This window comes from Trachurus japonicus, chromosome 17 (assembly GCF_045865225.1).
Source record: "Trachurus japonicus isolate A0001 chromosome 17, Traja_1.0".
Lineage (NCBI taxonomy): Eukaryota > Metazoa > Chordata > Actinopteri > Carangiformes > Carangidae > Trachurus > Trachurus japonicus.
In genome coordinates this window covers 17,108,167-17,129,016 of record NC_140923.1, presented here as the reverse complement: position 1 = coordinate 17,129,016, position 20,850 = coordinate 17,108,167, and the positions used below count along the sequence as shown (strand labels likewise).

Sequence of the window (20,850 nt, the reverse complement as noted above, 5' to 3'; positions counted from 1 at the left end):
CTTAGACTTCCTCAAGAGTTGTTCTACTTTGCAGTGTGTTATCGCCCTAATTGTGGCAATTTTACATAGTGTTTTCTATATGATAATATTGTATATGACCTCTCTGGGTCCACCCACTACATAAACATGTGCAGGGGCCTTGATCAGCCTAATTGAAAAAACTGAACTGAGGGAATTAAAGTCTATATTTACATATATACCCTAAACAAGCGAAGTTAAATTGTATTTACTGCAAGACTGAGCTGTGACTGGGAGGTGGGCACCACTGCTGCCTGAAATATACAGTTTATATAGTAATCTTAGGTGAGAAACTCATATAAGTGTGTTTTTACTATTATTATTTCGGGGCCAAGACAATAGGTAAAGAATCGAGGCCGACTCGATGCCAATATGTGTATGACTTTATCAGTAGTTTATGATGGGTAACTGGACAGCCAATCCTCGCTGTTCATTTCGCCTTACGTCATGTTCGCATTACAGGAAGTAAATCTCCCGCCTTCAAATTAAATGTCGTTGAAATCTAAATAAATATTGAGAATTGATCTGCCCGTGGCGTTACAGTGCAGTTTTTAAGATAAAACTAACTCGTTATTGATATTAGTCGTACCGTTGCATGTTTGTACGTTTTTCATATTGATTAGACGTCGAAAAAGCTCACCAATACTTTTATTTTGGCAGCTGTCGCCGGAAGTGTTTTGGACGTACTGAGTTGTGGGTTTTGGTTTTACACCACACACGCTCAGAGTGGTACATACATGGAGGGAGCTCTGTTGACTCTGCACATTTGAGTGGAAACAGGAGGATTCAGACAGCAGGTGTGTGTTTCTGGATTTATCAGAAGTAGTAACTTTTTTACCTTTGTCCAGGTTGTTATGTTCGCCGTGAAGTGACGACTGAAAACTACTCGGTGCCACTTCAACAAGTAGTTAAACGTCAAACCTGATAGCTAACTTGGAAATTTGAAATCACTAAATACTATGACAGGACTTGTGAAGTGTTGTGAATGACGCTGCTTTTTGCACAGCATTAGTTGACTCTTTAGTAACCATGTGCAGTGAAGAAGGGCAGTTTCATGCTGAGGGATTCAGCCAGTTCCTGTCTGTCCTGCAAAACCTGTTCACACATTCATGTTTGGTGAAATCACTGCACACTGGGTCTGTAGCTCAAACTCCCCGTGAGGAAAGAAATACCATTCTTTACATTTCACAGAAACAGTTTGTTTTTTTTGTTTATTTTTATAGCCTTCATCTCATCCTGATCCTAAAGTGTTGCTGGAGCTTTTGTTTTTCTTTTACAAGTTTCCTCAGTTCTCCCTGCACCTTGTGAGTTGGTGTAGTTGTGCCAGATACCCCCACTCTGCTGTTTCAAGTGATCACAGCCAAGATAACATAACCAGCCATTCAGAAATTTTAATTTATGCTACAAATCAATTAAAGTAACTCACATGAAGCTGATGAACTGAAAACATGCAGCATTATTATGATTAATTGCCGCAAATTAGTATTAATAGAGGACTATATAAATGATATAATGTACAGTATATTATTGAATTATGCTAGTTTATTGTTAATTTTCAGAAGCAGGACACTGTGGTTTCTATCAAATGTTATGGTGTAGGGGAGAGTGGGAGCCAGTGGGTAAGTTGACCCACCCCTTGTTTCTAGGAAACTATAGGAAAAAATTAGCACGGGACCAAATATTAGGGAGGCAGGCATCATTTCATGGAGTCTGTGAAGGTTAAATTGGTTTAACATTTATGACCCAAAAATTATTTTTCACTCTCGCAAGTGAATTTTGTCGATCATAAGTTTTATGAGAATTGTGTTTAGACCAAAAGAGATTATTGTAAATTTGTTTTATACACGGGTTGTGGTATCTATGAGCTACAACATGAGGTAGTAAACTTAGCATGAAAGTGCACAATTTTAGCTTTGGGAGTAATAAACCCAAGCCAAGGTAGCTGTGGGATAAGTTGATCCATTTGGCCAGGGGTAAATTGAGCCACCTATCCTATACACTTAGTGAATATATTTTGGCTCTAAATGTCCAAATGATTAAATCAAGATTCTGTATGTTTGTGATTACAGTAAGAATGTTCCTATAAACAGGAAAAGTTGTTTATAGTGTGCCAAACTTTACTTTCAAAGAAAAATATCTGGGATTCTTCCCAAGATGCCACGTAATTGCAAAACTCCCCAAATCTCAGTGAGTTGGTGGCTCAGCAGGAAGTCCCTGCAGTTTGTGTTCACCTGTAACCTGGACAGATGAAATATTAAGTAAAGGGGGAGGTAAGAGATGGATGGAAGGAAAGAAGGGGGGGTTGATCAATTTACCCCACTCCTATGGGTAAGTTGAGTCACAAGACCACTTTTTTTGAACATGCTATATTTTTAAAACAGTTATGTTTACACTCATTCTGTTAATTTGTAGGGATGTAAAACATCCTGAATATGCAGATGTGTTAGTTAGGAACAAAACTATAATTGTCTTGATGTAGTGATCCTGAATACAAAAAGTGGCTCAACTTACCCCACTCTCCCCTATTGGATTATGTATGAAAAATGAACACAATAATGGATAATATATTCCTAAATGTGATCTATCGTTTTTCTTTTTTATGTTTTTGGATGTGTCATAATGTTGGATTGTGTTGCATTGCACTAACACCACTACTTCCTCTGCCTGTGTTATTTCCTTAGAGCGATGTGGTGGGTGCTGTGGGTGCTCGCCGCCTTGCTGGCCCTCTTCTGCACTTTGGATGTGTGGTACTTCCTGCGGGTAGCGGTGGTGGTCATCCGGGCCTGGTTCCAGCCTCCAGTGTTTGACATCACAGGGGAGCAGGTCCTGACAGGCCGGGTCACTTCCCATGACATTGACATGTGCCACATGAACAATGCTCGCTACCTCCGGGAGTGTGACTTCGCCCGCTTCTCTCTCTACACACGTAACGGGGTCTTCAAGGCCGTGCGAGCCCTCGGAGCTTCAGTGGTGGTGGGGGCCACCACCATTCGTTACCGAAGAGCTCTGTGTATAGGCGAGGGGTATGAGCTGAGGAGTCGGATCGTCACTTGGGATGACAAAGCCTTTTTCTTGGAGCAGAGATTTGTGTCGACAAAAGACGGGTTGGTGTGTGCCGTCATGTACTGCAAGCAGAGTGTCATCCGCACGAGCCCGGACAAGATCATGCAGCACCTGTGTAAAAGGAAGGTAGGAAAGAAAGTTTCGGTCCAAATGCAAACAAGTTTACTAAATCTTTTGAAGAACGTTGACACTAAAGCTTTGCCTCTTGCAGGTTGAGTGCCCGGAGTTCCCAGAGGACCTTCAGCACTGGGTCAACTTCATCTCTGCCAGCAGCCAGGCCCTCAGGGCAGAGAGTGGACTAGACGACAAGAACAAATAAGGGATTGAATGGACAGTTATTAAAGTGGTTATTTGTGAGCCTGCTAATACACCAGCCCAGGATTCAAAGTCTTCTGGGAAAGATATTCGTTGTTCTGTTAGCTGACCTGAACACACCTGTGCCTTCTTTATTCTCAAGTCTGACTAAGACTGCAATACTTATGTCAAACACCTGAAAAAAACAGCTTACCTCATTGTCCTGGGAGGCCGCTAACGGCCATGAATACTCCCTACTAATACACTAATAAATAAGAATTGTGATTGTATAAAGTGTATGTTCATGTAGGCTACCAAAAGGTACTAAAATAAATACATTTTGACCTCATGTTGATGCTTTTATATGCCTTCAATATAGATTCACCTGCACATACAAGCAGACAACCTACACACTTTGAGTGTGAGGTAAGATGGGATCCTGCACGGATAGATGGTGTGTAGACAATGGATGGATGGAGGGAAGTTGAAGTTGCCTGTCATTATTATCATCTTAGACACAGATGAAACAAACAGGTCATACAGAAGTAAGTAAATATCAAATATTTAATTAAAAGACGTACAAATAAATATCATACCTCTATTCAAGATTACAAGATGACTTTATTTGTCACATAGGCTACAAGTCACAGAGTAACGTGCAGTGAAATGTTTCCTGGTTGCTCCTAGACTGGCCATATAAGTAAAATAAATAAGAGAAATATATATTTATAAATATATATATGATATAATATAACATAATATATATAATGCAACCAGAAATGCAATATGTGTGTGTGTCAGGTTGAGTCTGCTGGGTTTGGGGGTCAGGTTGATTCATGTTTATTCATAAATAAACATAACAGTGGATTGGAACGAATAACGTTTAACATGCGGCATTAAAATCCTCTTTTGAGTCATGTTTAGGGCTTCATGACTTTTGCTTTGTATACTAAATATTTTAATGACACTTGTGTTCAATTTAACGCGTTAACTTGTGTGTAGTGTTGATGTCAATCATTCAGCATGAAAACATAACCGTGTAACCATGCCGACAAGGCGAACCACTGAAATGACTTGTCGTCACGGACCACCCGGAAGTCCTGCTCATTCATTCTACCGGTTTCTTCAAGTTGCATCGCATCTCATGGTAGCTCTGAGTCCAGGGAGCACGGTAAGTTTTAACCGTCTTTAAAAGGCACCTCAGCTTCCGATCGATTGACGCCGCAGTCTCGACTTTGACGAAACTTGAGAACATAGCGACTTTTCCCGTTAAGACCGGCGGTCTCTGCTCTGCCAAGGCCACCAGCTCCTGGCAGCTAGCAGCTAAAGCTAACAGATTTGGCTGTGACAGCAGGTTGAGAGGAGCAGCGTTAGCTTCATAGTCCTCTCAAGGTTGAAGTGGGTGATTATAGGAGTGTGCTGCTGGCGTATATTAAGCTGTAATATTATGCAAAGGGGTGAAAAAGCACTGACCGGTTGTTTTTCTACACATTTGCACAGTCATTGATGAGGACAAGTGTGCATTTAGGTTGATATTTAATACTGATTGTTGTCATGGATTTAGACAACACTGCCTGCTCTAATGGAGCGAGCAGGTTAAAAAAAAACAGCCAAGGCAAAGTTGATATAGACATCAACAAGGCTATGCAAATATCTTTACATATGAAACGAAGTGTTTTAAGACTATGGCCAAATTACTGAATGGGCCTACTGGGCACAGACCCCAGGACTGGAGAGGTTAGACAGGCCCACAACAACTAGAGCCTCTGTTTCTGGAGACACAACACAGCCACCAAGAGATGCAAATGCCCATAGAGCAATGCAAAACACTTCTAGAAAGATGCTAACTGACTTTACAGGAGCTAAACAACCCAAAGAGTGTGTGGACTACAAAGATACACAAAATTACCTAAAAGAGATGTGAAATAACCAAGAGGTAATTAATATGTATCCATCCAGAAATGCAAAACTGCAACTAATGAAGATATGGAAAAAATAAACACAGTAATACGTGACACAACTACAAACAATATGCCTGCACTGTTTGCTGTTTTTATGTATTTCATTCTGGGTTGTCCAGTGTGGGACTACAGGGAGTCTTCCTACAGTACATGTCTGTATCCAGGGCTCACTGTTCATAATCTGGCAATAATTTAGATATCAAAGAAATATAGCAACATAAAAAGACAAGATTGAAAAAAAAAATACTGTGCAGTAGCAGCAAGGTATCAATACATTGTTTCAAATTTAATCTAATTAAGGCAGGTCGATTGAAAAGAACTAGGAGTTTTAGCAGTTTCGTGAAGTTTGCTCCACATATGGTGAATAAGAAAAAAACAGAATTCTGCTTCTTTAGTTTTGACAGTTGGGGAGTGATCAGACCTGTCCACAATCATCTGAGTGGTCTGGACAGTTTACAATGGAGTAGCAGATCCGAATTGTATTTTGGCCTCAAACCATTCAGTCCAGCTGAAGTGAACTAGTGCAAAGATCTGAGAACTGGACTGATGTGATCAGCCGTCTTGATCTTCGTGAGGGCTCTAGCAGCAGCATTTTGAGTCAGCAGCAGCTTTGTGTGTGTGGAGAAACCTGTAAAGTCATCATTACAGAAATCGGGCTGACTAAATATAAACACATGTGGAAAAAGCATATTTTTCTAAATCCAGCTGAGGCACAAGTCCTTTAATCTCTGATATATTCTGAATGCTGATTGTGTAATTGTCTAATGTGGATGTTAACATTTAATTGTCCATTGCGGATGTTACCATAAACATGTAGGTCCACTGGTAGAGACTGAAGATTGACCTTTATGAAATTCTCAATGAAGGATAACAAATCAACTCATGATTTGTTCAGTGCACATAGTCCAATCCAATCCAATCCAACTTTATTTGTTGAGCACTTTAAAACATCCACAGTGGACCAAAGTGCTGTACAGGATAATAAATAAAAGTACCAGAAATAAAGACACAACATCTTACGTAAACATAAAATTACACATATAAAAACTGATAAAATAATCTAAAAGGCATATAACATGGGTAAAATAAGATAGATAGTCAGTCATTGTATTGCACCTTATTCTCGTGATATTAAATATGCGTCATCTGTATAGTTACAGTATAGCCTATATCTTATTGTTTTTCATAGTGCGAGCAGGTAGATGTTAAAGGAAAGCTCAGACATTCACAGTCACATATGAATGGTGTCTGCAATGTAAGTGCTGATTTAACCATAATATATGTGCTGTTGTTCCAGAGAGATGTTGCTGCTGGTGTTGGGAGCCCTCCTCCTGCTCTTCTGCAGTCTGGATGTATGGTACTTCCTACGGGGGGCCCAGGTGTTTGTCGAGGCGTGGTTCCAGCCCAGAATATGGGACATTCTAGCTGAGCAAAGCATCGATGGCATGGTCCTGCCCCATGATTTGGACTACATGGGCCACATGAACAACTCTCGATACCTGCGGGAGTGTGACTTTGCCCGTTTCCACCATTACATGCGGAACGGGCTGTTCATGGCCTCGCGCAAACTGGGGGCCAAAATGGTGGTAGGGGCTTCCACCATCCGGTACCGGCGGTCCTTGGCCTTCCGCGAGGCTTTTGAGATTCGGACCAAAGTAGTGGGATGGGACGAGAAGGCCTTTTACTTGGAGCAGCGGTTTGTATCCAAGAAAGATGGATTCGTATCTGCGATCATGCTCTGCAGGCAAAATGTGGTGCGCTGCAGCCCGGAGAGCATTATCGAATTTGTCTGCAAAAGGAAGGTCAGTGATAGAAGGAGATGTTAAGTATTGATATAACTGTCAAAGCACTGCAAATTACAGTTATTGTCCTCACTGATGAATCCACTGATTATTTGTTTAATCGTTTAAAATGAATGATTACTTGTTATAACTTAAATATAAAAGACAAAAAATATCTTTTGCAGTGTTCATAAGCCAGATGTGATGGTATCTAAATGTGGGTTTTCCTTAAAACAGTACTGAAAAAGTTTTTTTTTTTAAATGTTTAGTTTACTGTTGAATGAACAAACACAATGAATCGCAGAGTTTAGAGGCTGGAAAAAGAAAATATTCGGCATTTTTGTTCAAAAAATTGTGTGAAGTAATAACTGATGTGAATGAGAATGAAAATTGTTGGTGATTGTTTTCTGTTTTTGTTTTTTTTAGATAGATTTATCAACTCATCTTGTTGATTTTGGAACTTCTGTTTCTGATTAACAGTTCAGAACCACAACATTTTTTTTATTTCTAAATGTGCTGTTCTGAACTTTTTCTCTAAAAGAAGACTGAAACTTTCAAGACTGTGTTTTTTTTTTACTGTACTGCAACATTCTTCTAAATTGTGTGTTTGTGTGTTCAGATTGCGTGCCCGGAGTTTCCTGAGGACCTCAAACACTGGATCAGCTTCATTTCAGCCAGCAGCCAGGCTCTGAGAGCAGAGAGCGGATTGGAAGAGAAGAACAAGTGAAGCCGCACCATGACCCCATGAGTGTAGACACATATCATTTGCATTGCACGCACATATACAATATACATCCATATATATATACATGCACACAAACAGTTACAACATTGTAGAGAGTTTTAGTTGACATACACAATTTCACTTATGTTTTGGGTCAATCCTACCTGCTGTGTATTTTTGTATCATGTGAAGTCAAGTCCTGGACTTAGAACAGCTGAAAACTTGAACTATAAGGTGTTCCTTGTTTTAAACGCACTTATGCACTGAGATCATTATGAAAGTTGTTCTCTTGGGCGAAAGTTAAACAAAAAACGTAGCTTTATCCTTGCAGCTTTTTCAGTAGTGGACTGTGAATAGACTGGCTTTAGACGTCCTCATTCTCATTTAGCAAAATCCTCTAACTTCAAATAAGCATGTAGAGCAAAAGTTACTCTTCCACTGACATCAATGCATGTTTTGAAACAACCAGAATAATTTTTTGTGCCTGTTTCTCTTGATTAGTCGTAGTTTACAGTTATAATTTCAGGGAATTATAACTTTTTGAAGAAAAGAAAAGAAATTGTGATGAAATGCTTGAATGGACATCGTAAACATGGAATGACAATAATTAGTTTTAATCTTCCCATCAACGTTTTGCACAAGTTAACCCAAATGGGTGAATAACCTGAACTCTTGTTAGTCTGAGAGGAAATATTTGATTTGAGGGACCTTTTTATCAGTACAGTATTGTTGTTTTACCAAATGTATAACATGTACATTTAAAGGTTGGGCCTCTTAATTGGAGTTGCATTTGGTTTAGCGAGAAAGTGTTCAAATCCGATATTAAAGACATGATTAGCGATGGTTTATTCTGTACAAGGTTGCTGGCAACTTTTCGAAAACTTGCAGCAAACGATAAACACTGAATGTTTGGATGATATTTGGTTTTTATTGAGACAGCCTTTTTAATGTGGGACCTTTCTTTAAATGCATCAAAGCTTTAGTTTTTGACCAAAGTAATGTATTTGTTCTGTATGAAGAGGAAACTTATTTTTAAAGGTGTACTGTATGTCTAACCTGTTATTTATGTTGTTAATGCACAAATACCTATTTAATTCCTTTAAGTTTGAAAATATGTTGTCCTTTTTATTTTCCACCTACTGAACCAGACTTCATTTAATGTGTTGATTTATTATTTAATGGCATTTTTGAATAAAAAATGCATTGGGAACTATGTTCAGGCTCACATTCTAAATACTTGTTGTGCAATAATAACTTAACTGATGTACTATGGTTAGTGAAATGCTATACTGATTATTCATCTGCCACAAGTTGTTTTGACAAAGATATCCCATTCTGCTCATTTAATTACATCTAATTGTTATACATCTGCTGCTTACACACTGATACACACAGAATAATGTATTTAACTACAGTGTATCAGTCCCTTTGTACAAAGATTTATACTTTTAATAATCGAAATCATATTTGCAATGGCGTATCTCCTTACATTGTAATATTATTACTTTTACTTGTAAAAGTAAAATTACTATGTCCACTACTGCGTACAAATAACATATGTGATTGATTTGTTTATTTGGGTGTTATGCACATTACTCAGCCCAGCCCACATGGGAATATAAATACATACATTCAAAGATTGCTAACAAGTCTACTCATAAATATGTGTTGATACTCATTCAACACAAATTTCTGCGTGAACAGGCAGTTTATCAAAATAACCAAAACAATAATATTAAGTAGTCTTCTGTATGATATAATGGTTTCTGTCTCAGAGCCCATGCTTTTTCAATAAATCTGGCTAAAACATAGATCTCCTCCTTGAAAAACCAACTCAACATATCACACTCTGACATCCAAAATAAGGCGGGGTTCTTCACCTGAACTTTTTCAAACATGGATTTCCTCAGTTCATTATACAGAGAGCACTGAAACAGAAAGTGAAATTCATCCTTCACAATATCCAGGTCACAAAACCACACACCCTGCTCTTCAGGGACCCCCTTATACCTGCCTACTTCAATCGCCAGAGGCAAGGTGCCACTGCTGGATTATATAATGGAATACTTCAAACACAAAAAGACGACACCAGAATAAATAAACGTGTAAAAAAAAATGTTATTAGAATTAAATTTTAAAAAATTACATTAAAGATATTTTATTTTGAAAATCGTGCCCTTTAAAGATTAAAACCCCCTACTTCCGGTTCCGGTACCGCCCCCCTGTTCACACTTCCTGTAAACAAAGCAGCAGCTGCTGTCACACATATTCCTGTGTTTTCGCTCATTTTCTGTTTGTACATCAGCGTTCTGGACGATGGCTCAGGCCGGAGTAGTCCTGGACAAGGACCAGTTCAACTGCCCGATCTGCCTGGATGTGCTGCGGGACCCGGTGACCATCCCCTGCGGACACAGCTACTGCTGCGTGTGTATCCAGGACTACTGGGACCAAGACGACTACCTGGGCGTCTTCGTCTGCCCGCAGTGCCGACACAACTTCAGCCCGAGGCCGCCGCTGGCCAGAAACACGATGCTGGCCGACGTGGTGGAGAAATTCAAGAAGACCGGGATCCAAGAGGCCACCGCGGTGTCCGCAAACACCCACAGCTTCGCCGAGGCGGACGACGTGGAGTGCGACGTCTGTACCGGGAGGAAAAACAAGGCTGTCAAGTCCTGTCTGGTGTGTTTGGCCTCCTACTGCGACGTCCACGTCCGGCCTCATTACGAGTCCGCCGCTTTCAAGAAACACAAGCTGGTGTCGGCCAACAAGAAGCTCCACGAAACGATCTGTCCCCGACACGACAAGCTGCTGGAGGTGTACTGCCGCACCGACAAACAGTGCATCTGCTACCTGTGTCTGACGGACCAGCATAAAGGGCACGACACGGTGCTGGCCGAGGCGGAGATACAGCAGAAGCAGGTAACCATAATTATCATCAGGGCTCCAGGTTAGGGACCACTGTGCTCCGAGTTAAAAAAGATAGGTTACATGTTTGTTTCGCCCAGCCCTTCAACTTCACTGTTATTCACTAGTTTAGAGGAAAAACTGCTGCTGCTGCTGCCACACACTGAGGGGTTTATTAGGTGTAATTAGTACACCACCATACCCTTTTATGTAATATTACTTTTATACAACAGTTATACACGTGCCACATAATCAACAGCAATGAGAAACATCTGGTTGTGATTGTTTGTGTATTTTCGACTTGTCCACGTTCCGCCTCTGGACTGTCAATAATAGACTGTTGCTATGCAACACGAACATTCTTCTTTATCTGCACTGTAGCTAGCTACAGGCTACTTCTTGTCCCTCAAATGTGTGCTGAGGTATCTGCTTATACCTTTTTCGTCATCCTATTCTGACGGGCAAATATAATTTATTTTAAAATGTTGTTCCTGGAAGTAAACTAATCTTTGCAAACTTTGCCACAATCTCATAAAGACAACAACCGTTAATAGACCACCATGAAGCGGACTGATAGTTCAAAGTCCAGCCTTTTGTCCAATCAAAGAAACAACTTCCTGGTTTTCAAATTATGAAGACGTTTTTCTACTTTGCTCATCAGTTTATCACTGGGTCACTGTTTGACTATTCACTTAATGAACTCAAGGAACTACCTTTCACTACACATTTGATTGAAACAGGGCACATTGACCCAACTTACCTACATGATACATACTAATAGGGATGATTAAATCAAGGGGGAGACGAAAAGGGAGTGAGAGACACAAAGAAAGGTCTTTTTGTTTTGTCTTTGGTGCTTTAACCAGTAGGCCACCAGAGGGCCCCATATTTAAAGGTTTAATCAATCTGAAACTGAAATGAAATCATCTCTGTTCTTTAGAGCTGGTTTGACTATTAGTGTACTGGGTGTGAACCATTAATTTGACATCTTCACCTGGTCTAATGTTTCCTTTCCTAGATTGAGGGGAAGCAATAAACCCCCTGTCCTTTTTCCTCAAAGAAATGTTACCCCAGTAGGCCTATGTGTTTGAGGAGTATGTGGATGGAACCAAACAAGGACATTGTAGTTTCTTCTCTAGCATAAATGTTTCATTAAAATCATCATCAAGTTCAGGTTTGTCAAGTGTCAGACATACAATGACTTTTGAATTAGCCTAATAATGTTGTCAGGAAAGGAGGCTACCATGATGTCTACAACCTGTTGTGCAACTTAAAGTGCTGCAACAACTTGGAATCAGCTGAGACCATCAAAACCAAACTTCAGCCTCAGCACATTTAGGAACATGTTATAAATAAGGAACTTCATAAATAACAACACACAGACACAACTGCATTGAAATGTTAACAAAATAACACAAAAAGTTGGCTTGTTGTGTATGCAAACCCTGATGTAATCAATAAGATACCACTCTTTCTTTGAACTGTATGTGACTTTTCTCATTTTCACTTTGTATTTCCTCAGAGGCAGCTCAGTGACATGAAGCAGAGCTCTCAGCTGAGAATTCAGCTCAGAGAGAAGGAGGCACAGGAGCTGAGACAGGCCATTTTCTCTCTCACTGTAAGTGCTAACACTCATATGAATGATTTTAACAGACCAATACAGATGATTCGATTCCCACTCCTTCCATGTTGTTCTAACCACTTCATAAGTTGACAGTAAAACTTCTTCCATCATCTTTGACTGTTTCCTTCGTGCCTCCCTCTAGCGCTCGGCTCGGGCGGCATCTGAAGAAAGCGACTGCGTCTTCACCGAACTGATTCGGTCGATTGAGCTGAAGCGGTTTGAGGTGAGAGAGCTGATCAAAGCGCAGGAGAAGACGGCCGTCAGTCAGGCCGAGCAGCTGCTGGACAAGATCCAGAAGGAGATCACAGAGCTGAAGAAGAACGAGGCTGAACTGGACAAACTTTCCCATACAGATGACCACATCAATTTCCTTAAGGTAATGCCACTCAAGTTTATATGTTTTTCTTTCTGTTGTTTTTTTTTTTTCAGACTTTCAGGACAGAATCTGAGTGGTTAGATACACACATCAAACTTCACTCATTCTTGGTCTCTGTGTTTGTGAATCCAGAGTTGCCAGTCTCTCCATGCTCCACCTGTGCTGTCAGCTTTGCCTTCAGTCACCACTGACCCCGGCCTCACCTTTGGTCCTGTGATGACAGCTGTGTCAGATTTTAAAGTACTGTTGCAGGAGGTCTGCCAAGGAGGATTTGTCAACATTTATGAGAAAGGTAAGACACCAGTGGTCGTTACAGAGTGCTGTTTTAATCTGGTATTAATGATTCTTTCTGTCATCTCTGTTAACGTGATTTTGTTTCTGTCTTTGATTTGTAGTGAGAAACATAGTGATTGTAGGTTCTTCAAATGCCACCGAACAAGTCGACACTATAGAGTCTGGTGATGCTGGGTCATCTACACAAATGGATGAAACAGCAGGTTAGTCCAACCCAACTCTTAGTACTTGTGCAGCCTTTTTTTTTTTTTTGCTAAGGCTTTTTTGGTAGATAAATAATGTCACATTTCATTTACAAAAGACTTATATAATCTTTGGAGCCTGTTTTAGGCTGTAACATTATTTGAAAATATTGCTTCGTTTGTGACTTTATCAGAAAAAAGCTGGAAAATCCTCACTACCCTTGTTCCAGATCTCTGATCCCGAGTAAAGCGCATATATAGACCTTGAATTAATATTGTTTTCCTTGGTTAATCCACCGATCCATTTTCTGCTGCTCATCCTGCATCTATTTAATGATTCATGTGCTGTGTAAATAATCCTAGACCTTATCATTTATATTTGTTTTATTGATACATTTAACGCTCTGACCGGTATAGATTTGTGCCCTACAGTAGATCAAGATCTGCACTTTGTGAACTCTGCAGAACCCTGACCACATTATCATGCAGCACAAACACCTTACTCATCTCGGTTGTTTATAGTGGAGGTTGCTGAATCTGCAGCGGTGGATGGATGACACATTGGACAGCTGAGACTCTGTACTAACAGTGTTTGTTGTTTCTTTGCTTGCAGTGATCCCCCCACCTGGTCTAGACCAAAGTCCTGTGAGTCCTCTCAACCCTTTCCTCACTCATGGAACTGCTCTGCCCACGTTTGCCTTCTCACCATTTGGTAAATATAGACATTATCAGCAACACAATGTGTTTCCCAGTAAAGAACAGTGTAGAGTTCATTTTACGCAAGTGATACAAATTTAGTGATGGAGAGAGTTAAACAAATTCACAATCTACTGTACAAGATTCATCTGGTAGATGGAGAAGTACTGAGATATTTTACTGCATTAAAGAGGAACTATGCAGGATTTTTTATCTTAACATTTTTACCTTAATGAAACAGCTTTGGAGTAATAGTGATGGTTTAATAAATTATAAATTACATGTAATGTGTTACGAGGGAGAATTGAGGCGCTCTGCCTTCCACCTAGTGTCTCTCAGTTGAAAACCAACTTTGCAAGATTAGTGCCGCCTCCCCGGTGTCCCAGCTCTCGTCTCTGCGCAGCATGAAACCAACGCGCCCCGTAACCCATAATCTCTTGTTTATGACAGATAAGACTACACAGATGTACACATCGTAACATGTTAAACTTATTTGATATATAACGCTATGTACTACTCTATTGATTGCTTTCTCGCCGGCTTCATTGTAAACAAATGCACATGGCCAAGAGGACGGTTAGCAAAACAGCAGAAAAGCGACAATAACAAAACAGCAATATCACACCACTGTATAAAGTACTGTTTTGCATTTAAGTTCCTGATTCATAGTTTCACTTTAGTACCAAACCAGGGTGATAATATCAGACAGTTAGTTCTTAGCTATCAGGATGTGCCCCCCTGGCTGTTTAGGGGTAAATATAATGATACAGGCTGTCTGTTCTGATGATAAAAGAGTATTAGTTTTAAAATTACTTTTAGACATGAGTGTCTTCAAAAATAACAGTACCAATGAGGACACTGAATGAACTGATGAATTACTGGAAAATATAGTCACTAAAAGCAACATTTAAATTAATGTCCTGTTGAGGTGATTCATCTGTAACAAGGTCTCATATTAAATGGGTTGTTAATACGTTTTACATGTAATAATCCGCATCTGTAAAAGTAACCAGTAACTGTATGAGTCTAGATTTTATCTAAAATATAGTGAGGCAAAGTACAAACACCTCAACATGAATGAATGTAGTTAGATTTCTGATTTAGTGTAGATGGTATCCTTTAAAGTCAAATTTACGGTTTATGGTTTTATGTCCTGTAGACCAATAATTCCTCCTCTCTCTGCCCAGGCACCAAACTCTCCACAGGATCCAGATCGAGGCACCTTCAGCGACGTGCTCACCCAAGGAGGAAATAGACTCATACCAGTATTTCACATGCACCTACACGACCTGAATGTCATCGTACTTGACTGCTCACTTCTCCTTTTCCTCTCAGAAATGCTGTACAGTATGTAGTGATACGCATGAATTATCAGCTTTGGCATTCATTAAAATAGTTTGGTTCTCAACAATAAGCTATACATGCGTCTTGCATTATAGTGCAGGTGGAAAGGAGATGAGGAACACAACTGAGCATCGCTCCACGACAATGCATTTACTTTTAAGTATTAAGCAGCAAAAACCAGGACTGAGCTCACTGTATCTTACTTCAGTATTTCCAAGGAAACTGCCTTGAATTGTAGTAAAGTTTTAGTTTTGATTAAGCCAGGCTTTTATAAACATTTTTCATTTTTTTAACCTCAGTTAACAATCATTTTGCTTGATACGTGTGTAATAATAATATATCGTGATTGATGACATGTGGACATTAAAAAGCAAACACACTTGTACACACTGTATGTTCTCAGAGGTGGCGTTTTTATTTGCATGGAGACTGGTTTACGTTTCATTGTATTGTGTGTAAATAGGGGCATGAGGTGTGTGGAGCAGAAGTGGGATAACAGGTTGAGTGTACACACACAACAACACTGCAGCTTTCTTGTGTAAAATGTTTCGTGAGAAATGACTCTCTCAGGTCAGTGAATCTGATGTGAATTTACTGACTGCATACGTAGGAGAGGTGTTTCAATACGAGGTTGTTTTTTTCTCAGTTTGCTTCATCTGGGTCGGCCTATTTCCTGGTGCAGCAGGCTGTGATTGGAGGCTCCAGGGTGCAGCAGGCGAAACCTGAGTAGCTGTTATCACACCTGTGAGCTACGCCCATCTTTGTTCCTTCCAGTTTCTGTCGGAGCGTGTGGGGAAATGGCAGCAACAACTATCTCTATTGAACAAGATCAGTTTTGTTGTTCAGTTTGCCTGGATGTCTTGAGAGACCCGGTGACCATCCCCTGCGGTCACAGCTACTGTTTGGACTGTATCGAAGATTACTGGAACCGACCCAAGCAGAAAGGCCAGTACAGCTGTCCTCAGTGCAGGCAGCTGTTTAATCCCAGGCCTCTGCTGAGTAGAAACACAGTTCTGGGCGAAGTGGTGGAAAAGTTTCAGCGAACCGAATTACAAGCTGCAGCTCAGCACCTGGACAAACCTGAGGACGTGAAATGCAGTGTCTGTACGGGGAGAAAGAGCAAAGCTGTCAAATCCTGTCTTGTGTGCGTGGAGTCTTACTGTGTGGCTCACCTGAGAGCCCACGAGGAACGCTGTCATGGAAAGGGCCATAGACTGATCCCAGCTTCGGATCAGCTGAGAGAGAAGCTCTGCCCAGAGCACAACAAGTTAATGAGGCTGTACTGTCGCACTGACCAGCAGTGTGTGTGCTCTCAATGTGTGAAAGAGACACACAAGGGCCATGATGTAGTCTCGGTGGTGGACGAGAGGGCAATACAACAGGTATGTTTGAACATTTCTCAACATTAAATGATCCTTTAAGATATTTATTCCAATTCAAACATGTTTATGAACAGCTTGACTCACCAAGAACAGATATTTCTTTTTTATTTGTACTTTATAATTATATAAAATATACATTATGTGGGTTTGCATACCAACATTCACACAGGACTTTACTATAAGCAAGTTTTCAATTTTAAAGGGGAATCCCTTCGATTTTAACATGTCAAAGGTCAGATAGTATTTCTGTATTTCTCTCAGGATCAATTAATCTATAAAGATGTGGTTTCTGCTCCTCAGCCAATGAAAACAATGTGTGATGGTTATAAAGTGTGACAAAATGAACCTAATGATCCAACTAGGATTAAGCCTTTTTAAAGTTAATTATAGCTGACTGTAGATGAGCGGACGAAAAATTAAAACCACAAATTTATTTTCTGTTGTTACAAGAAAATGCAGCTTTCCTTTGCTCTTCCAGTAACTAACGACTAATGATTTGTGCAATGTGACGGCATAGCCTCACCTCTGCAATGGAATGTCAGGATCTTTAACAAAAGTGCATAAAATATGTGACTATGACTTCTGTCTCTTTTCTCGTAATTGAGACTCAACTTTAAACTGTAAAGCAGTGTGGTCGTGTTTTATGAAAGATTGAGACACAATAGAGCTCTGTTTCTTACATCTGGTGAAGACAGGGTCTTTTTTATTTTCGCCTGATGTTAAGGCTTCAGTGTTTGAAATATTGAACACAGGGAGTGTAAAATGTGCCCTGGTCCTGCAGCCATATCTTGTGTGTCAAAAGAGTAGATCGATAGACCAAAGGCTTTGCACTGAAATTCAGTCCTTTTGATTGTAAAATCAAAACTTTCCATCTTGAAAGTCAACCGTGGGAAAAAAAGAAAGAAAAATTCAGCTGAGCAGCCTAAGGGACTGCGCTTTGTGATATTCATCTTTTGTATTCTCTCAGAAAAAACTCCAAGAAACCTCTTTGAAGTCTGCGCACAAATTGAAGGACACGGAAAAGGAACTTAGATACATTATCAGGTACATCAAGGTGAGTGTATTTTTTAATCCAGGAGTTTCAGATTATGTTGTTGACAGACACTGTGTGTGGGACCAAAAAGTTGGCTGTGTGCACGATTCCTGGAGAACTAAGACGTGAAAAGTTGATCCTCCACACAGCACTCCACGGACGCAGTGGTGGAGGAGAGCGAGAGGATTTTCTCCAGGCTGATCCGCTCCATAGAGAAACAGAGAGAGGAGGTGAAGGAGCTGATCCGAGTCCAGGAGAGAGCGGCCGTCAGTCAGGCTGAGGAGCAGCTGGAGAAGATGCAGAGGGAGACGGCTGCACTGAGGAGGACGGAGGCTGAGCTGGAGAAGCTCTGTCACACTGATGAGCACATCCACTTCCTCCAGGTGAGGAACTAAAGCCAACAGGGAGTTTTGGGCTGTTGGCTTTGATGTAAATGTTACTTTTTAGAGAAACAATAATGGAGAAGATGGAGAGTGACTGACCTCTCCTGCTCTTTTCTCATATATATTTGATCTATAATGGTCAGTTGAGTTGTTACGTAATGGTTACTCATAGACTAAACTAAAAGCATGAATAAGTGACTTCATAAATGTTTTTTATGGTACTAAATATTCACTGCTCAGTTTCAGTGGCTTGTTCAGCCATAGTTTGAATATTCAGAGACACAACGATTACATGCTTACATGCATGACTTACTAATTATCCCTGGTATGTTGGAGGAGTGATTCAAATAACTTTTTGACCTTTGACACTCTTTTCTGGGCTCATACTTATACAATTTAAACCTTATTGTTCTTGAGAACCAGCTGAGGAGTGAGTATTTATTACCATAAAACACATTTATCAAATCACTTATTCATGCTTTTAGTGAGGTCTGTAACAACTCAGCTGACCGACATAATGTATGAGAAAAGAGCAGAAGTCAGTCACCCTCCATCTTCTCCACTGTTGTTTCTTTAAAAATTAAAAGTTTTATTCATGGTTACATCATCTTACAGCTCAAACCCCCAAAGGTAATAATAACAGTTAAGGCCTTTCTTTTGAACCTTTTATTATTATTTTGCATAATGTGTCTTTTTAAGGGTAAGATAAAATAGTGAATAGTGATGAATAAAGTAAAAAAAACATTAGTATATAATATATCCTGCAATTCTTGACAGAACCCGTTATGATATCTAGAACACCATGAACGTCATTCATGTTTTGTTTTCAGGGTTGCTGCACATCTATTCAAATGTTCTCCACTAATTTGCTTGTGTCACTGCAGAAGTGCAAGTCCCTACATTTCCCCTCAAAGCCTGTGGAGATGCCCAGCACTGATGCGCTTCAGTATATGATGTTCAAAACCATGAGGGCATCCCTGGTTGATCTGAAGGACAGTGTGGACGAAACACTCGAAAGAGAATTCAACAAACTCTCCGAAAAGGGTGCGTCTCTTTCTGCTGATTATTATGACGATAATTATTCTATCTTTAGACATGAAAATGACACATTATAATTTTCTCTGCATGTGCAGTCCTATCACTGAAGGAAACCAGCAACCAAAGCAAGAGAGACGCTGAAAAGACCAAAGGTATGTTTGATTTTCTTGAGTTCCACAAGTTTAACAATGAATCTGTTGTGTTTAATGTGTGTAAACTCTGATGTCCAACAGCTAAAGATGCCGAGACGCCATATAACTTAGAACCAAAGACGAGAGCCGATTTCCTACAATGTGAGTGCATACAACCATTTCATAAATTACAGAGCAAGACTAACACCATGTCACAGATTTATACCACAAACCGATTCTTTCACATGTTCAGTTTGTGTTAACACGAGAAATGTGACCAAAGTGCAACAATGCAATGTGCAAAAAGGTAACTAGTTCATGAAAGAGATCCAAGTGTGAACTCTTTGGAAGGCTGGTGCTATTTATCACATGTACAGTATAATTTCTTTTTTGTATATTTTGATAGATTTGTATAGAAATCGTACTTTGCACTTGTATATATCTGGGACAGAACAGCCTGATAAAATCTACTCAGAGCTGTATAGGGATAAGACTACACACCATGTTTCTTTTGACCTTTTTAACCAAGGTATTTGTGTCCAGAGTTAAGTGGTTTTAAATTAACAATCCACACACTACTTAAACATATGATTAACATTTGTTGTGAATGTTTTAATAGTCTTTCTGGTAATTATTTTCCTGTTGATTTGTGACTGAAAGGAGGATCTCAAAGTACTTAAATTAACATGTATTTGGACGCCAATTATAATAATTATAAGAATTTAGTGGGCGACATTTCAATGAAACAGTGGCATTTAAATGTGTCCAGATTTAAGTAGTTTAAAATTAACAGCCCACACTACTTAAAAAGCTATATTTTTTCAACAAGTTATGACCTCTTATCCTTCCATCTCTGTCATTTGTTGTGAGCACAAGGCTGATTTTTGAAAATGTTTTACCTTCTCATGGTATTGATGAATGTTTAAGGTGAACATATTTGTAGTTAACCTCATAGCAAATAGTCGTTGAGATCAATAATTGATGTTTGGCCATCTCCTCTGTTCAGATTACAGTGACATATCCCTGGATCCAAACACGGCCAATCCTTACTTATGCTTCTCTGATGGTCGGAGAGCCGTCACCACACGTCTAGAGCCGCAGTCGTTCCCAGAACATCCGGATCGCTTCACCAGCTGGGCCCAGGTGCTGTGCAGAGCTGGGATGGCCGGGCGCTGTTACTGGGAGGTCGAGTGGACAGGAAACAAAGGGGTTTCCATTGGGGTCTGCTACAAAAACATGAGCAGAACTGGAGGAGGGAGCGACAGCAAACTGGGACACAACTCCAAGTCGTGGAGTCTGGACTGCTCGTACTCCGCCTGCTCCTTCCAGCACAATAAGGAGAGTGTGAGCATCAGCGCTCCCAGCTGCAGCAGGATAGGAGTGTATCTGGACCTCAGGGGTGGGACTCTGTCTTTCTACAATGTTGCCGACACCATGGTTTTACTTCATAAAGTGAGGACTACATTCACACAGCCAGTGCACCCAGGGTTTTGGGTGGGATTAGGTTCCACCTTGAAGCTCTGCTCTCTTTAAACCAAGAGAAGCAGCAGCAGGCGAAAGTTCAACAAAACCTGTACGTATGGGGTCAAAATATTTCCATTTCAATGAGAAGAATAATGACA

The 20,850-nt window shown here is 40.2% G+C and overlaps 4 protein-coding genes across 6 annotated transcripts; all 4 read left to right on the top strand.

Moving 5' to 3' along the window:
* The first annotated feature begins 673 nt into the window (after positions 1-673).
* On the top strand, positions 674-3,724 carry LOC146970428 (protein THEM6-like). Its single transcript, XM_085804519.1, has 3 exons — positions 674-815; positions 2,700-3,207; positions 3,293-3,724. The coding sequence occupies exons 2-3, from the start codon at positions 2,704-2,706 to the stop codon at positions 3,398-3,400; spliced, it is 612 nt and encodes a 203-aa protein (XP_085660645.1). The 5' UTR covers positions 674-815; positions 2,700-2,703; the 3' UTR covers positions 3,401-3,724.
* Positions 3,725-4,424: 700 nt separating this feature from the next.
* On the top strand, positions 4,425-9,056 carry LOC146970427 (protein THEM6-like). 2 transcript variants are annotated; one of them, XM_085804553.1, is made up of 3 exons: positions 4,425-4,546; positions 6,634-7,138; positions 7,737-9,056. In XM_085804553.1, exons 2-3 carry the CDS (start codon positions 6,638-6,640, stop codon positions 7,842-7,844), a joined length of 609 nt encoding a protein of 202 aa, XP_085660679.1. In that variant the 5' UTR covers positions 4,425-4,546; positions 6,634-6,637; the 3' UTR covers positions 7,845-9,056. The 2 variants fall into 2 exon arrangements, with proteins under 2 accessions (XP_085660679.1, XP_085660678.1); XM_085804552.1 differs by lacking the exon at positions 4,425-4,546 and having other exon boundaries at positions 6,617-7,138; positions 7,737-8,160.
* A 1,003-nt stretch (positions 9,057-10,059) lies between these two features.
* On the top strand, positions 10,060-15,648 carry LOC146970426 (E3 ubiquitin/ISG15 ligase TRIM25-like). The gene is made up of 7 exons (XM_085803994.1): positions 10,060-10,760; positions 12,268-12,363; positions 12,512-12,745; positions 12,878-13,037; positions 13,141-13,242; positions 13,835-13,933; positions 15,105-15,648. The coding sequence occupies exons 1-7, from the start codon at positions 10,158-10,160 to the stop codon at positions 15,170-15,172; spliced, it is 1,362 nt and encodes a 453-aa protein (XP_085660120.1). The 5' UTR covers positions 10,060-10,157; the 3' UTR covers positions 15,173-15,648.
* Positions 15,649-15,799: 151 nt separating this feature from the next.
* On the top strand, positions 15,800-20,761 carry LOC146970425 (E3 ubiquitin/ISG15 ligase TRIM25-like). Of its 2 annotated transcripts, none has more exons than XM_085803974.1 (7): positions 15,800-16,643; positions 17,611-17,697; positions 17,826-18,059; positions 18,947-19,103; positions 19,193-19,249; positions 19,331-19,390; positions 20,235-20,761. In XM_085803974.1, the coding sequence occupies exons 1-7, from the start codon at positions 16,059-16,061 to the stop codon at positions 20,759-20,761; spliced, it is 1,707 nt and encodes a 568-aa protein (XP_085660100.1). In that variant the 5' UTR covers positions 15,800-16,058. The 2 variants fall into 2 exon arrangements, with proteins under 2 accessions (XP_085660100.1, XP_085660099.1); XM_085803973.1 differs by having other exon boundaries at positions 18,944-19,103.
* The last annotated feature ends 89 nt before the right edge of the window (positions 20,762-20,850 follow it).

Excerpts from the sequence above, each read along its gene's own strand:
- LOC146970428 (XM_085804519.1), top strand. The coding sequence starts at position 2,704 with ATGTGGTGGGTGCTGTGGGTGCTCGCCGCCTTGCTGGCCCTCTTCTGC. Across the intron at positions 3,208-3,292 it reads AGCACCTGTGTAAAAGGAAG|GTTGAGTGCCCGGAGTTCCC; the intron begins GTAGGAAAGAAA and ends TGCCTCTTGCAG.
- LOC146970427 (XM_085804552.1), top strand. The coding sequence starts at position 6,617 with ATGTGCTGTTGTTCCAGAGAGATGTTGCTGCTGGTGTTGGGAGCCCTC. Across the intron at positions 7,139-7,736 it reads AATTTGTCTGCAAAAGGAAG|ATTGCGTGCCCGGAGTTTCC; the intron begins GTCAGTGATAGA and ends TTGTGTGTTCAG.
- LOC146970426 (XM_085803994.1), top strand. The coding sequence starts at position 10,158 with ATGGCTCAGGCCGGAGTAGTCCTGGACAAGGACCAGTTCAACTGCCCG. Across the intron at positions 12,746-12,877 it reads ACCACATCAATTTCCTTAAG|AGTTGCCAGTCTCTCCATGC; the intron begins GTAATGCCACTC and ends TTGTGAATCCAG. Across the intron at positions 13,934-15,104 it reads GTTTGCCTTCTCACCATTTG|GCACCAAACTCTCCACAGGA; the intron begins GTAAATATAGAC and ends CTCTCTGCCCAG.
- LOC146970425 (XM_085803973.1), top strand. The coding sequence starts at position 16,059 with ATGGCAGCAACAACTATCTCTATTGAACAAGATCAGTTTTGTTGTTCA. Across the intron at positions 16,644-17,610 it reads ACGAGAGGGCAATACAACAG|AAAAAACTCCAAGAAACCTC; the intron begins GTATGTTTGAAC and ends GTATTCTCTCAG. Across the intron at positions 19,250-19,330 it reads AGACGCTGAAAAGACCAAAG|CTAAAGATGCCGAGACGCCA; the intron begins GTATGTTTGATT and ends GATGTCCAACAG.